This window comes from Entelurus aequoreus, linkage group LG12, assembly GCF_033978785.1.
Source record: "Entelurus aequoreus isolate RoL-2023_Sb linkage group LG12, RoL_Eaeq_v1.1, whole genome shotgun sequence".
NCBI classification, from domain to species: Eukaryota; Metazoa; Chordata; class Actinopteri; order Syngnathiformes; family Syngnathidae; genus Entelurus; species Entelurus aequoreus.
In genome coordinates this window covers 11,266,231-11,283,492 of record NC_084742.1, presented here as the reverse complement: position 1 = coordinate 11,283,492, position 17,262 = coordinate 11,266,231, and the positions used below count along the sequence as shown (strand labels likewise).

The following is a 17,262-nucleotide window of genomic DNA, read 5'->3' as shown; positions in this document are numbered from 1 at the left end:
TAAAGTGCAAGTGAAGGACTAGTGGGGAGTTGAAGCTATTCAGATAGGGAAGATGCTGTGAGAGCCGGGGGTGACCTGATATTCAGCTGGGAATGACTACAACAGTAAATAAACACAAGACATATATATACTCTATTAGCCACAACACAACCAGGCTTATATTTAATATGCCACAAATTAATCCTGCATAAAAACACCTGCGTGTTTGTTATGCTAGCTCCTAGCTCCTCTGCTAGCTCCTAGCTCCATAGAACACGCCAATACAATTCAAACACCTGATCAACACACACAATCACTCAGCCCAAAAGACCGTTTACCTAACCCAAGGTTCATAAAGCTTATATATTTTTTAAAAGTTACGTACGTGACGCGCACATACGGTCAAGTTATCGAATGTTTAGCAGCCAAGGCTGCATACTCACGGTACCTGATATTCAGCTGGGAATGACTACAACAGTAAATAAACACAAGACATATATATACTCTATTAGCCACAACACAACCAGGCTTATATTTAATATGCCACAAATTAATCCTGCATAATAACACCTGCGTGTTTGTTATGCTAGCTCCTAGCTCCTCTGCTAGCTCCTAGCTCCATAGAACACGCCAATACAATTCAAACACCCGATCAACACACACAATCACTCAGCCCAAAAGACCGTTCACCTAACCCAAGGTTCATAAAGCTTATATATTTTAAAAAAGTTACGTACGTGACGCGCACGTACGGTACGGTACGTGTTATGCTAGCTCCTAGCTCCTCTGCTAGCTCCTAGCTCCATAGAACACGCCAATACAATTCAAACACATGATCAACACACACAATCACTCAGCCCAAAAGACCGTTCACCTAACCCAAGGTTCATAAAGCTTATATATTTAAAAAAAGTTACGTACATACGCAAAAAAAAGCCAAAGCTGCATACTCACAGTAGCACGTCTGCGTCTTTGTCATCCAAATCAAAGTAATCCTGGTAAGAGTCTGTGTTGTCCCAGTTCTCTACAGGCGTCTGTGTATCCAAATCAAAAGTCCTCCTGGTTAGAGTCTCTGTTATCCGAGTTCTTCCATCTTGACTGCATCTTTCGGGAATGTAAACAAAGAAGCGCCGGCTGTGTACTGTTGTGGCTGACTACGTTCGAAAAATACGTCCATTTCGCACCGACAACTTTCTTCTTTGCTTGCTCGGCTTCCTTCTCCATAATGCAATGAACATGATTGAAACAGATTCACGAACACAGATGTCCAGAATACTGTGGAATTATGAAATGAAAACAGAGCTTTTTCGTATCGGCTTCAATGTGGAAGGCATACCCGTGTTCGTCGGGCTACGTCACACGCATACGTCATCCTCAGAGGCGTTTCGAACCGGAAGTTTAGCGGCAAATTTAAAATGTCACTTTATAAGTTAACCCGGCCGTATTGGCATGTGTTATAATGTTAAGATTTCATCATTGATATATAAACTATCAGACTGCGTGGTCGGTAGTAGTGGGTTTCAGTAGGCCTTTAAGCTGTCAAAATAACTCCAAGGGTCCTTGCTGATGTGTGGCAATATGAAGACACAGGACCTTGCAGCGGGTTTGTTTTACCAAATACGACGATTTCTGTTTTGTTTTTGTTTAAGCATAAAAAAGTGGCCCCCAATCATTCCTGTAAGTCATGCAAACAGTTCTGCAGATTAGACATAGCAACCTGGTTAGTGCTTGCTGTTACAGGAAGATATATTTGTGTCAGTAATATGCAACTATAATTATTTGATACCTGTTTATTTTGACAAATGTGCTGGTTTAAGCTGCAATATTGTTCAACTAAGGACTCTTATTATGTATGTCTGGCTTGTGTGCTATTGTGTGCTTAGCTGTTGTTTCTTTGTAAGACTCCACCATGTTTATTTCTGTTATAATTCCAGCAAAGATGAGCTAAAATGTTTTGTTATCGGTTGTTTCAACTAGCACAGGTCACTACACCGACCTCCAGCCACCTTTTAAATAAGTACATATTTAATGTTTGTGTTTCGTGACAATAGATAGAACCTTTATTTAACCAGATAAGAAAACCCATTGAGATCAAGATCTCTTTCACAAGGGTGACCTGGCCAAGAGGTCAACAGCACATGTCACAGAGCAGTTTCAAAAATAATACATTAAGACATACATTTTAAAATACATAAGAGAACTGTAAAACAACAGAGATTTACATCTTTAAAAACACAGGCACTGTGCAAACGTCTCTCGCTGTTTGTCCCTCAGGACAGAACGGAAGGCTCCAAATGGAAGTAGTTCTGTAAGTTTCAGTTTCGTCTGCAATGCATTCCATGCCATAGGGGCAGCAATGCCAAAAGCTCTTTTGCCAAATTCAGTCCGTACATGAGGAACAGTTAAAACATACAAATTGTTAGAACGTAACGCATAAGAGCTGCTTTTTCTTTGTAACAGAGTACACAAGTATGGAGGTATTAAACCTAAAAGAGCCTTATAAATGATAGTCAGCCAATGTGTGTATCTGCATGCACTCAATGAAGATAAGTCTGACTTCATATACAGTTGACAATGGTGGGTGAGACTATGACAGCCAGTAACAAATCTTAGTGCTGAATGAAAAACAGTGTCCAAGGACTGGAGGCATTTAGATGAAGCACTAAGATAAAGCACGTCTCCGTAATCAATTACAGGCAAGATAGTTGCTGTCACCAATTTCTTTATGACTTTAAGAGAGAAGCAGTTTTTATTTCTAAAAAAGAAACCAAGCTTTACCCTAAGCTTAGAGACCAAGTTGTTAATATGGGCTTTAAATGAAAGCTCCTGATCAAGAGTAAAACCCAAGTACTTGTAATTTAAGACCTGCTCTATAGGGTTTCCATTTGATGTTACAATATTTGGAATATTTTCCAGTAGCACCCTTGAATGAGAAAAAAACATTACCTTGCTTTTATCTGTATTTAAAACCAATTTAAGATCAAATAAGCGAGCCTGAATGACATCAAAAGCAGCTTGTAAAAACTCAAAAGCCTGAGTGTAATGTATCTACTCGGACAACAGGGGCAGAGAGACCGCCTTCAGACATACAGCACGGAACCTGGCAAAGAGCCCTGCCCCAGTCCAAGGTCAATGTACAGAAGGATTTACGCCCTAATACACTTAATTGGGTAGACAGTCCCTACAATTTTTGGCAATAGTGGATAAAATGAAGCAGTAAAACCACTAACAATATACTGACAATTTGTATTGATACGTTAGCATGTAGCATTGTAGCCTAAGAGGACTACGGTACATGTTTATTTACATGGATAAAGAGGCTACGTACAGTATAATAACCCAAAATTACTATAGGGATGTTAACTTCATAGCTTTTCAAATAGCAAGCCAGCCATTAAAATACCACATAGCTTTTATACTTGAAGTTGTTTGTAGCATACTGATGAAAAAGAAATGCTCCAATGAGCCGAGAATACCCGTAATTTGTTGTAGGTGGGTAGGATGGCCAAATCAAGTGCTCCTTTTCTTCTACCCCGTAGGAGGTTGTAGAATTATCCTGAGCTCATTGTAAACAAACATGGCGTTGATTGTATGGGACTTTTCACATTTTATTTTTAGTTTCAGTGTATTTTAAACATGCATACGATACAATATAATGCATCACATATTTCCAGTTGTTTCATTACAGCACGTCTGAAAAGGAGTAGGAAGAAGCAGAGCTTATTTAGTTCTATCCCTTTTCATATCATAGCAGTTTTATCCCATTTCCTTATTCTCTGTTTCTAACAGAACATTAAATGAATAATAAATGAATAAATATACCATAAGTAAGTAAACAAATATCAAATGCATACATTTGCACCAAAAGTTGTGCAAATATTCTGCGAGGAGGTACCAGAGAACATCGAGCTTTAACACATCAAACCTTGAAAACAAATCAGAGATGTTGTGATGTTGTATTTTATTTTTTATCATATTGTATATGTATTGTGTGCTTCTTTTTTCATTTTCTCTCCCTTTATTTTCTTTTTCTTTTAAATTTTAATTTTACTGCTTTTTTACATCATGGCCAGGGGACTACAGATGAAAACTAGCCTTCTGGCTAATTCTGGCTTTTTTAACCATGTGTAGTCATGTGTTTTTATGAAATTGCATTGTCCCCTTTGAAATAAACTAATCTTAATTAATTAATTAATTAATTAGAGAAAAATAAAATGCCAGCATCCCTGCAATGGTGTTTTAAAAGCTTACCTAGACGCCTGCCCCAAAGTCAGCCGCAAAGACAGGTGTTCACAAACTACTCATAAATCAGAAGCAGAAAGTTATCTGTATTGGTATTGGCTTGAAAAATAAAAGTGTGCATCCTCAAATATTTGACCAAAAAAAACCAAAAAACATGCCGGGTATGTGCAGGGATCCACTTTATATACAAAATGGGACTAACTGTGAAAGAAGTAGTCACCAATTTTTAGCTTTTCGTAACATTATAGTTAAATAATTGATGTAGATTAAGGGGTACAGTTTATCCGTTTGCCCACCTGACTCGCGCTGTAGCATGGCACTGCCATCAGGCTTCATCAGCCCACAACTGCTACACAGAAGACGAGGCTCACTTTTTGTTCGCTGAAACGCTGCATTCATGATCCCCGAAATCAGCCGCTCGGCAGGTGTCCCTATTATTATTTGACACAGGCGTGCGGTGACGGTGAAAATGTGACGAAAAGCCGGCAGAACGCCCAGCAGGAGGACGCTCTCTGCTTTGGAAGAAAAATCAGGAGGCGATTCATCTTTTTGAACTCAATCATTGTCAGCTTTGTAATTGAATCCCTCTTACATAAATGACCTTTCATGGTCAAATTACGAGGAGGTAATCATGCTGGCTCGCTTGCAGCCAAGATGAGGAACCCGTGTTGGAATGTTCTACAAGGTTGCTAAGGGCACATTTGAATGTTTTGCAATATTTGGACTGAAAAACAGAAAGGAGGTCAGTGACGGCAGAAGATAAACAAGCTGGATGGGTTATGGATACTCCAATGCTACTGGAGAAGTCCCAGGGGTTAAGGGTCACATGATCTGCAGCCAAAGGTTTCCAATTGATAAGACACTAGTTGATGCTTCAAAACTTCTGATAACTTCTGTCATATCAAGGATCTTTCCAATTAGGATGTGTTCGTACTTGTAATTGTGTACTCTGGCCCAGACCAAAGATATGTGGTGAGCACTTTGGTGTGGTTTACTTGGCGCTCATGCTAGAATTTGGTCTTGTGACCAAAGGATGCACAGTACAGGGCATGATTCTAACCCTTGCATATAGTAGGGACTTGTTTAGATTGCTTACAAGACAGCTGACACAGTCAGTAGTTAGCATTATATCTATTGTACGTGAAATCCATCTGTGCTGCTATTTTGGCCAGGACCCCTTTGCAAAAGAGATTCTGAATCTCAATGGGTCTACTTCCTGCTTTAAATAAAAGTCACTAGCTAATCATATAAGCAGTCAATGTCTGCAAAGTGCCTGCGTTGTGGCCTTCTTAGCTGTGGCTTCTTTCCCATTTAAATTAATGTAATATAATTTGTTGTGTATTGAAAATAAATCCCAACTTACTTATTTCTCAACCGGTTATAATGCGATTTACTTCATTGTCAATATAAAAACATGTGCTACTAATACACATTTAATTTCTTATAAAAATTGTACGGTGTACTGTATTTTGCAACCGTAATTCTTGTCTTTGTCCTCCACCTCAGAACATCTTCTGAACACCCCCACTGCAGGCGATGCACCTCGGGTACTCAACCTCAAGGGGGTTCTTTTTATATTCGGCTACATTTAACAGCTTGCGTTTCGGCCAAAACTTGTAAAATTTATTTTTTACACTTTACGACACATTTCCTCTCACATTTTAAAAAAATCGGAATGATTTTTGCTCCCTGTCTTAGTTTTCCGCCTATTTGTTTGGTGTGCACCTGAGTTCTGATGCTCGCGTTCATACTTGACCAAACAAACAGCACTAGCAGAGCAAATGCACCATAGTTCATTTTAACCGGGGAGCAACATAACCACTTATAGGCCCTTTTCCATTCAAATTTCAGGAACTTTAGGTTCCTGGAAGCTCTAGTTTCTTGAACTATAGGTTTCGTAGAAGTGTGTGGTTTGTGTTTCCACCGCATTTTACAGTTCAGGGTAGTTTATACAAATCAGGCTAATGACATATGGAGAAGTGGTTTGGTATATTTCTACACTGTCATGTAAATAAACAGACAATATTAGCTCATAGTTATTTCACTAAAAAGTAAGTAAATTAAATACAAAGCAATAATACACAAACGATATGATTTTAAAAAAATAAATAATAATTTTTACCGAATTGTTCATAAAAAGTCAGGCTTTTGTCCACGATGTCCAACAGCCAGAAAGTCGTTCCCTCAGTAAATGATGAACTCATGAGGGTCAGGTGGTTCCTTATGGTCAATTTTAGCTGTAAGAGAAGGTTATTGGCTGCAAACTCCCATACCCTCCAGGACCTGTTCTCCTCCAGGACCAGGAGGCGTGTGGGCTCTTCTCACCTGGACACAAACTATTCTCTCCTCTCCTCTCAGGCAGGAGACTACGGTCCATCCAGACCCATACCTCCCGCCACCTGAACAGTTTTTTCCCCCTCTGCCATAAGGCACATGAACAATAACAATATCTGATAGCTCAGTTACAGCTCATGTTATTCTATTCTGTGTTATGTGTTTCATGTTGCACGATTGCACCAAGTAAATTTCCTAGTTTGTGAACCCGTTCTCAAACAATGGCAATAAAAACTATTCTGATTCTGATTCTGAAATAACAATATATAAATAATATATGTCAGTGTTTATCTCACGCCGACAGCACAAACATATCGGCTCTAGCGTTAGCTTGTTAGCATTAGTAATCTGTTCACTTGAGTTGAGGCTAATAACTATACAAATGGAGTGTCACTGACTACTTTTACAACATGTAATAAAGTAAAATAGTTAATATTTGATGTCATTTAATTTCGTTCCACTCGTGTACTGCCTCCTTTATTTCACATTTCTCCAATGACGTAGTAAGCAGCTGAAGTCGTTGCTTCGAGTCCGGCTTTATAATCAGTAAATACGTTTAAAAAAAGTCCATCCACTTCTCGTAGATTCACGTATCGAAATTAAGTTGGTAAAAAATAATAATACAACATTAAACTGCAAATAATTGAAAGACTACGGCTGAGTAAAAACACTGCAAGCGATAGATGATCAGCGTTCTTTAGCGCAAAGAGATTCCCCACAAGAGTTCCTGTAAGTCGAAAGTTCCTTCCGATCTTCTTTCTTTTCGTTGTCAAGTTTGTTGTAATAGAAATACACAATTAAGAAATAAACAAGTCGTCTAGAATTCTGTAATGAAAGTCCTGTGTTCGAAAAATAAGTTATTAGGAACGCCCCCAACTGTGTTCAACCAATCAGCGTTCGACAGCACAGCTCGCCCCCGATAAGGTTCCGGGAACCTTCCAAAAGTCCCAACTCGCTAGCAGGAACTCCGAAAAGTTCCTGAAAAACTAAATGTACCTATTTTTCGTTGGAAACCAGGGAACTTTATTTACCCGGTTAAATGGGAATGTTCCTGTAAAAGTTCTTGCTGGCTTAATGGAGCAGATGAAGCTATTATTACTACAAGAAGACCACTTTTATCGCAGTAAACGAGGGTAAAAATACCCATGGACGGATGAACATCCTGCTTTAAAGAAGCAGAGAAGAAGATGGACTTGGACTTTAGAGAGCAGCAGGAGATTGACACTTTGAGCTCAGTTAAAATCCTTTCTGGCGTTGAGCCTGAAAGGTTGCGGGAAAAATCCCCACAATAATAAATAAGTACTTGTGTGTGCGTGTGTGTGCGTGTGTCCCATGGTGCGGAAAACGTGGTGACAGGAAGGAAGACGTGCACATGACAGTGAAAACAAGATTAGATGTTGGACAAAAACAGAGAAAAGGTTCCATGCTGGCTCAGAGAAGGATTGCATGGTGGACACACCATGGATGGATGGATGTTAAAAGCATCTTGACAAGGAAAAACGCTACCTCGTGCATTCCAGTTTTTCCTGCAGGGTGGCATTCGCTATTGCTTGGCGGTTGGAAGCGATAACGACTCCTTGGTGTTGACATTAAGACTGGATGAAGGAGACGTAGTCTGCGGCCAAGACAAGCTTGCTTCCATGAGAATGTTCAACAAAATGTTACATAATACAAGAACGGTGTCTGATTTATTGAAAGCAGATGTGGTCCGCAAGTGATAAGAACGCTGGTGTAAAGTCTCAAAATAGTTATTGTTTTGGGACACTTTGCTCACTCCATGCATGTTCTGGAACACCTCCTCCTCTTCAGACCTCAACAACAATCCGACACATAGACTAATCTAACTTTATATAATACCTTTTATGCCAATAAGATCTTTTAACGATGTCATAACAGTAATAAATGTTTAGGAGCACCAAATATGTCCCTCCACTTTTGGGGTAGGAGGCACTTAGACGATCTATTTTGAAGTCACAGCTTTCTAAGCCAAAGAAGGAAAAACCCCCACCACCAGGCTTCACTAAACATTATAAAATAAAGCTCTTCCAATTGTACTGTGCTACAAAGGGGGGGCTATAAGTTTGTTCATCTTTCTCAGCGAATATGCTAAACTAGCATGTTGTTGCTAATAAAAATGTGAGTGTAATGTTAGCATTGTCGCTCATAACTTTGCTAGAGACCCAATTTCCCACCTGTTCGCTCAGGCAGGAAACTTTCCTCACTCACAGTTGGGTTAGAAGGTACTCTGACATTTTCCCTCCAACCCTAGTCCGTTGTTCGAAGTACAAATCTACAAGGTCCGAATCGCACTCATTTCGGCCTTGTAAGGGTCGAAGAAGATCACTAAGGAACCCAAATAGTCCCAGCCCTCACCGCGCCCCTGTACTCTTGAGTACATTTCCGACCTTTTGGAGCACCAAGACATTATGGGGTAAGTCTGTTCTGGTGTACTTTGAGACCTTCAGGTCCATGAATCATTTCCTGAGTCCAGCTGAGGGGATTATAATCAGAGGAAGGTTACAATTAAAATGTTTACATTCAAAATATTTTTTCTCATGATCCTTATTTTTGATAGATCATAAAAATGATCAACATCGGCCATTATAAAACACTTACTGTATATTGTGATACAGTTTTCAGCCATAACGCCCAGCCCTGGTATTATTTGGATTCAAAATGATGTCACGTGCGGCTCATTAAATATGCGTGGTGGTCAAACCAGTGTCTGTTCTCAATGGGCACGAAGTGCCATTTAGCTTTTCTTGAAGAAAAATGCCCTATGCTTGCGTTATTTTTGGCTGTACAAATTGTTTAAATCGCGAAAAGCATAAACGTTTCTTCAGAGTTCCTCGAGAGGTAATCAAGAATGGCGGAAGAGTGCAAGATTTTATTAAAAACGAAGACTAAAGCACCATGCACAAATGCACAGGTTTGCAGTGTTTACTCTGTTAAAAGTTTGTTTTATATACTTTAAACGTTTAGTGTTTCCGATTTAAGTATTATCCTGATATTTTTTGCATTTCTTAAAGCACATATTTGCTACAAATGTTCCGTAAAGCGCCAACTCAGTGAGTCTAAATAAAATAAATCAAATCTGAGCAAAACTTAAAAGAGTTAAGCTTTTACCAAAGGCAACGATTATAAATGAAGGTTTCAGCACATACACAACGTTGAGATCTATAGTTATATTTTGAATAATATGGGGAAAAACACCAAGGGCAGGCAACAAACATGGCAGTAGACACAGTTAAATCATGAAATGCAACCTTACCTGAGCAAAAAGGATGCATGATTTATCTGGGATAGTCTTGATACTAATTTCCTTGACCCAGCCACACACAAAGAAGTTGTAGACTTCCATGCTTTTCCAAGTTTACATCTGTTTTGTCATGTAGAATGATGTCTGGAGCACATGATAGTTCGATACGAAAAATCCTTTATGACTCGACAATTTAAAAATAGAATAAAGTTTAGAAATCCATTCCATTACATAGTTGTTGTTTTTTTTCTCATATCTGCTTTTTGCAGGAACATCTAGGCCCCTTGTGTACTCAGTGTGCACGCTGCATGCTGTACAACAGCCATCTTAGCCTAGTTGACCACCACTGGTTTTCACTTCCGAGAAGAAATCACTTGTCTGAATACCAGCAATACATAATAAAGACAAAAATCGAACAAATCATATTTGACTAAGGAAATCCTTACTTAAAGAAAGTCCTATTTAGAGGATATGCAATATATGGCATCTATTAAAGGCCTACTGAAATTAGATTTTCTTATTTAAATGGGGATAGCAGATCCATTCTATGTGTCATACTTGATCATTTCGCGATATTGCCATATTTTTGCTGAAAGGATTTAGTAGAGAACATCGACAATAAAGTTTGCAACTTTTGGTCGCTGATAAAAAAGCCTTGCCTGTACCGGAAGTAGCGTGACATCACAGATTGTGGAGCTCCTCACATTTGCACATTGTTTACAATCATGGCCACAAGCAGCGAGAGCGATTCGGACCGAGAAAGCGACGATTTCCCCATTAATTTGAGCGAGGATGAAAGATTCGTGGATGAGGAAAGTGGGAGTGAAGGACTAGAGGGCAGTGGAAGCGATTCAGATAGGGAAGATGATGCGAGAGGCGGGTGGGACTAGGGTTGGGTATCGATTGGAACCGGGACTAACTTTCCGATTCTCCCGGAATCGTTCAAAAGTTTAAATTTCGATTCCTAGTTTCGATACCCAGTCCACCGACCGGAAAAAAAGAATAAGTCCGCCGACCGGAAGAAGAAGCCGCTGAACACCAACGAAGAAGCGCCCACCGCAGGGAGTGTTAGCATAGCCGAGCCTATGTAGCTGAGCGAGTCAGTCAAGCATGGATAGCGGTCGTTGGCGGTTGAAAGTGTGGCTTTATTTTACTAAAAAAAATGAAATATCGGCGAAATATAACACGTGCGACAGGACTGTTTCGTGCTTAGGAGGGTGCACGTCGAACATGATGAAGCACCTCCGAGTTCATGAAGTACAAATATATGCATGTCCCGTCTTCGACGCGCTGCGCCGACCGTCCTCCTCCTGTTGTCAGATCTCGCTTTCTCCTATTTATGCCTTCAAGCTTCTTCCACATCCAGCGAACGTGTATTTTCCACAGCAGGAGACACTATCTGTCCAGAACGCTCACGCATCCTGCCTGAGAAGGCGGGTATGGTCATTTTCCTAAACAAGAACTGTCTCTGATTTTATACTGTACCTGCTGCTAATCTGGACTGGGTTTTGCAAGTTGTTTCTTATTGTTTATTTGCTTTTCTGCACCAGGTTAGCCCATCAGTGTGAGCACGGTAACATGTTTAAGTACCTGCAGCATCATACACTTGTGTGTGTAAATGTGTTTTCATGAGGTTTTCAAAAATAAAGCTCTCTTGAGGAAAGTGTACCCCTGTGAAAATGTATTTATAATATTTATATTCAAGTTCATAGATTTGATATTTATATTCTAGTTGAAAACAGCTCTGTGAGGAATTTATAGTAAAGTTCATAAAAAGTTAATAGAATTAAAATTGATGGAGAATGTCAGACTATTTCATTCAGAAAGACTGTATGTAGGTTAGCTAGCTCATTTAAAATATCCAAAACTTTTTTTGACCCTGCCTCTTAAAAGAATCGGGACCGAGAATCGTCAGGAATCGGAATCGAAACAAGGAATCGGAATCGTTCGAATTCAAACGATACCCAACCCTAGGTGGGACCTGACATTCAGCTGGAAATGACTAAAACAGTAAATAAACACAAGACATATATATACTCTATTAGCCACAACACAACCAGGCTTATATTTAATATGCCACAAATTAATACCGCATAACAAACACCTCCCCCCTCCCGTCCATATAACCCGCCAATACAAATCAAACACCTGCACAACACACTCAATCCCACAGCCCAAAGTACCATTCACCTCCGCAAAGTTCATAAAGCACATATATTTCCCCAAAGTTACGTACGTGACATGCACATAGCGGCACGCACGTACGGGCAAGCGATCAAATGTTTGGAAGCCGCAGCTGTGCACTCACGGTACTGCGTATCCAACTCAAAGTACTCCTGGTAAGAGTCTCTGTTGTCCCATCTCCACAAGCATGCGTATCCAACTCAAAGCCCTCCTGGTAAGAGTCTCTGTTCTCCCAGTTCTCCACAGGCCAATGGTAAAGCTTGACTGTCATCGTTCGGGAATGTAAACAATGAAACACCGGCTACGACGTAGCCGCTACGTGTTTGTGTTGCTGCAGCCGGCCGCTAATACACCGCTTCCCACCTACAGCTTTCTTCTTTGCTATCTCCATTGTTCATTAAACAAATTGCAAAAGATTCACCAACACAGATGTCCAGAATACTGTGGAATTTTGCGATGAAAACAGACGACTTAATAGCTGGCCACAATGGTGTCGCAAAATGTCCGCTACAATCCGTGACGTCACGCGCAAACGTCATCATACCGAGACGTTTTCAGCAGGATATTCTGCGGGAAATTTAAAATTGCACTTTACTAATCTAACCCGGCCGTATTGGCATGTGTTGCAATGTTAAGATTTCATCAGTGATATATAAACTATCAGACTGCGTGGTCGGTAGTAGTGGGTTTCAGTAGGCCTTAAGTGCAGAATTACAGTGAATGTCTAAAAAAAATGGTTGACGTATACAATAGCACTTTTTGAAACCACACACACAGCTCATCAGCATTGAAGCTACAGAAACACAAAACGACGTGTTCCCAGTCAACTGTGTGACTTCCAGTGTCAAGGCTAACACATGTCCAATACTCTATTGTGGGACTTATTTGGAAAATACAACAGAACTTTAAGTAAACATTCTCGTGGGGTCCTGATACATGGTCTTTTTCTAAACAGGAAGCTCTGAGACTCCCACTCAAGTTCTAAAGTCACGGATAATTACAAAAAAGTACTTGTGTAACTTAATACACAGAAGCACTTCCACCAAAAACCACACCGATGACATCATTAGAAAAAACATCCCTTTTATGGTTACGCTTGTTCCCCTTCTTTTTCCCATTTTGGATCCAAAGTCAACGTCTACTTTCCTGATTCCACATGTAAGATATAGCTGAGTGGTTAGCGGCCGCACAAACTGCATGTGTCCTTCTCTGGTGAAGAAAGCATGGAGGAGCAACAAGAGAGAGAGACAAGTTCAGAGGCTGTGAGAGCGAAGGAACTGGCGTTATCCCTAAGGAGCACTGATAAAGCGTTTGGCAGTAAAGGCTTTGCAAATGACTTCATTCCTCCAAGGGCTGTTTTTAGCAGAAAAGCGTCTGTGGAGTTGGGCATCTTTTATGCAGCATGAGACCGGAAAGATGAGAGGTCAAAACACAAATCAATGTTGCCCGTTGAAATGATTTAAAATCAATTTATATGGTAACTTCACAATTTTAACTTGTGCCTTTTTAAAAAGAAAAACAAACTTATATTCGGAATATTGAAAAATAATACAAGAGAATATAATACAAACAACTTTAGTAGTTTTATGAAGTAATGTAATAATAATGTACAGCATTTACTGGGGGTGTCGGAAAAAATTGTTCATATCCGATTCGCAATTTTTTTATGATTCTTAACCGATTCAACATTTTTAAAGTACATTTTTAGGACCTCTCCTACTCATATACATTATAAGTCAGCAGCCAAGGAGTTTTTGTGACCTGTAACCTGTTTTTCAAATGTTTAATTATAATACTATATACTAAATAATGTACCGTATTTTTCGGACTATAAGTCGCTCCGGAGTATAAGTCGCACCGGCTGAAAATGCATAATAAAGAAGGAAAAAAACATGTATAAGTCTCACTGGAGCATAAGTCGCATTTTTTGGGGAGATTTATTTGATAAAACCCAACACCAAGAATAGACATTTGAAAGGCAATTTAAAATAAATAAAGAATAGTGAACAACAGGCTGAATAAGTGTACGTTATATGACGCATAAATAACCAACTGAGAACGTGCCTGGTATGTTAACGTAACATATTTTGGTAAGAGTCATTCAAATAACTAAAACATATAGAACATGCTATACGCTTACCAAACAATCTGTCACTCATAATCGCTAAATCCCATGAAATCTTATACGTCTAGTCTCTTACGTGAATGAGCTAAATAATATTATTTTATATTTTACGGTAATGTGTTAATAATTTCACACAAGTCGCTCCTGAGTATAAGTCGCACCCCCGGCCAAACTGAAAAAAACTGCGACTTATGGTCCGAAAAATACGGTATTGCTCGAATCTGTATGAATTGAGAATCGTGTTGGATCGGGAATCATTTCTAAATCGAATAGTCCCCCCAAGAATTGAATCGTGAGTTGTTGCAAGATTCACATCCCTAGCATTTTTTTTGGAGTGTGAACTTCTACAGTATCTCATCCAAGCTGCTTCTCCGTCAAACACACCATCAGCAGCTTCTCCTTATTTTCATAGATACATGCCCGCCGTTTAAGTATTATTTTAAAGTTCTTGCGTTATCGACTTATTCTACTTCAGTATGGTGCAAACTAGCAGTGCTACGCTGCTATGTAGCACCCTAGACGATACAACAGTGTTTTGTTCAGGAGAGAACACGGAAGCTAATACAAATTACAGAAGAAATTAACAAATTAAAATGATGATTTGACAAAAACAGACTATCCTTAAACCTCAGTAAAACTAAAATAATGCTATTCTGTAACATACAAATAGACAGAATAGAAATTGAAAGGGTAAATTAAATCACATTTCTAGGTATAATGATTGATGATAAAATTAACTTGAAATCATTGCATTGGACCAAAAATCACTTCATATTCTCTGCTGCTTGCAAGTGTTACCATATCTGAGTTATTGTGCAGAAATATGGGGATATAATTACAAAAGTACACTTCATTCATTAACCGAGTTACAAAAGAGATCAGTTAGAATAATACATAATGTTGCATATAGAGAACATTTAAACCCTTTATTTATTGAATCAAAAATATTGAAATTCCACGACATAGTTAATTTGCTAACAGCTAAAATCATGTACAAAAAAAACTATAACCTGCTACCCAAGAATGTACAATAATTCTTCTCAACAAAAACAAAGAAATTTAACCTTAGAGAAAAATTTAATTAAACATATGTATGTACGTACAACACTTAAGACCTTTAGTATATCAGTATGTGGAATTAAATTATGGAATGGATTAAGCAAATAAATCAAACGATGTACTAATATGATCCAATTCAAGAAGCTGTTCAAACTTGGTGTTTACAAAGTTCAAAGAAGAAGAACCATGATAAACCTTCTGAATTCATTGATAATCTTATTTATCTCATCATATGAAATACAACTTCCATACATCCATCCATTTTCTACCACTTGTCGCTTTCGGGGTCGTGGGGGGTGCTGGAGCCTATCTCAGCTGCATTATTCGGGCGTAAGGGGGGGTACACCCTGGACAAGTCGCCACCTCATCGCAGGGCCAACACAGATAGACAGACAACATTCACACTCACATTCACACATTAGGGCCAATTTAGTGTTGCCAATCAACATATCCCCAGGTGCATGTCTTTGGAGGTGGGGGGAAGCCGGAGTACCCAGAGGGAACCCACGCAGTCACGGGGAGACAATGCAAACTCCACACAGAATACACTTTACTTCACTAATTATTATTGATTGATTTATGTTTTAATGTTATTACTTATGGAGTATATTGTGAGTAAATTGAGAACAGGAAGTGAACAAAAGTGTTATGTTATTACTTATGGAGTATATTGTGAGTAAATTGAGAACAGGAAGTGAACAAAAGTGTTATGTTATTACTTATGGAGTATATTGTGAGTAAATTGAGAACAGGAAGTGAACAAAAGTGTTATGTTATTACTTATGGAGTATATTGTGAGTAAATTGAGAACAGGAAGTGAACAAAGGTGTTAGCAACTGCTATGTAATGGAAAAGGGGTAGGATCAAATAAGCTCTGCTTCTTCCTACTACTTTTCGGACGTGCTGTGATGAAACAGCTGGAAATATGTGATGTATCATGTTGTAATTGTATGCATGTTCGGAATAAACTCAAACGCTGCAACTGCTTCATGTAGTGAGCTAGCTACAGTATCTGTAATGTTTTTGATTTATTTTTTTAATTCAATGAAAATCATCCACTGCTTCTTTTCAGCACTGTCCCCCACACTTACTTTCTTCTTTCCCATGGCTAGAAAAACTAAGTTATGTCAATGTCTAATTATAAGCTAATGCTAACGAGCAAGGCTGGATTTTTTTGGTCGGCTCCTACAAGGTACATTGTGACATGCGCTGATCCAACTAACAGTAGGGAGGCTCGTAACCCAAATTTGTCTTGTAACCTAAAGCATGATAGTTAGCCATGAGACTGCTTTTATCCCGAAAAAAGTCGAAAACTGGGGCATTCATATCCTCAGGTACCAGTTTTTTACGTACACATTTGGCCCTACAGAAATCTAACCGTGAAAAGTGGAGCATACAAAAAATTAGGTACCGCTTTATTTTGTTGTGTTTCAAGGTACAATCTGTGTGGCCAGAATGTTCCTCCTGCTGTTCCAGGAGTGGAAAAGTTCTAGAAGTTGTTTGTGCTAAATTGTACCTCGTTCAGGGTCTCAAATGATTAAAGATCCAGAGGTTATCATTTCTTCGTATGATCGTTTTCAGTGCGACCCAATTACTTTTTGCTTTGCTGCTGTGATTATTTTTCATCGTCATCATTTACTCTTTTATCTCCTGCCAGAGCTTGGACGAACTCGAAGATGACGATGGCGGGGAGAAGGGCGGGAGGGCGGAGGAGGAGCAGCTGGTTCTGGCCAACACCTTCCAGAATGAAGCCATGACGGCTGATGCGGCGACGGGCCTCGTCACGGTAAGAAGGGAACACGGCCACTACAGAAGGTCCAGAACATTGTAAACCATTTTTTTTCCGACTGTCTCAAGTATTGTACCAAACCAAAAATTTATACTATACCTGGTACAGTTTGGATCTGTTATCATGTAACGGTTCTGAACTTTCCTTTTAAGGCGAGGCCATCACATAATTTGACGCCGTTGTGAAAAGGCTTCTTCTTTTTCTCTATCCTCTTGTTGAGGGGCAGATTGGCTCGTACAAGCACATGCATCCCCTGCGGTCATCCTCCATTTCTAATACAAAGTAGCATAT

General features: G+C 39.3%; 1 protein-coding gene across 1 annotated transcript in view; it reads left to right on the top strand.

Annotated features, from left to right (window-relative positions):
- Positions 1 to 17,262, top strand: part of pawr (PRKC, apoptosis, WT1, regulator) — a 54,706-nt gene that overhangs the window by 21,942 nt on the left and 15,502 nt on the right. The window contains exon 3 of the mRNA XM_062064692.1: positions 16,840 to 16,968. Within this exon, the coding sequence (XP_061920676.1) occupies positions 16,840 to 16,968 (129 nt within the window). The remainder of the gene's footprint in view (positions 1 to 16,839; positions 16,969 to 17,262) is intronic.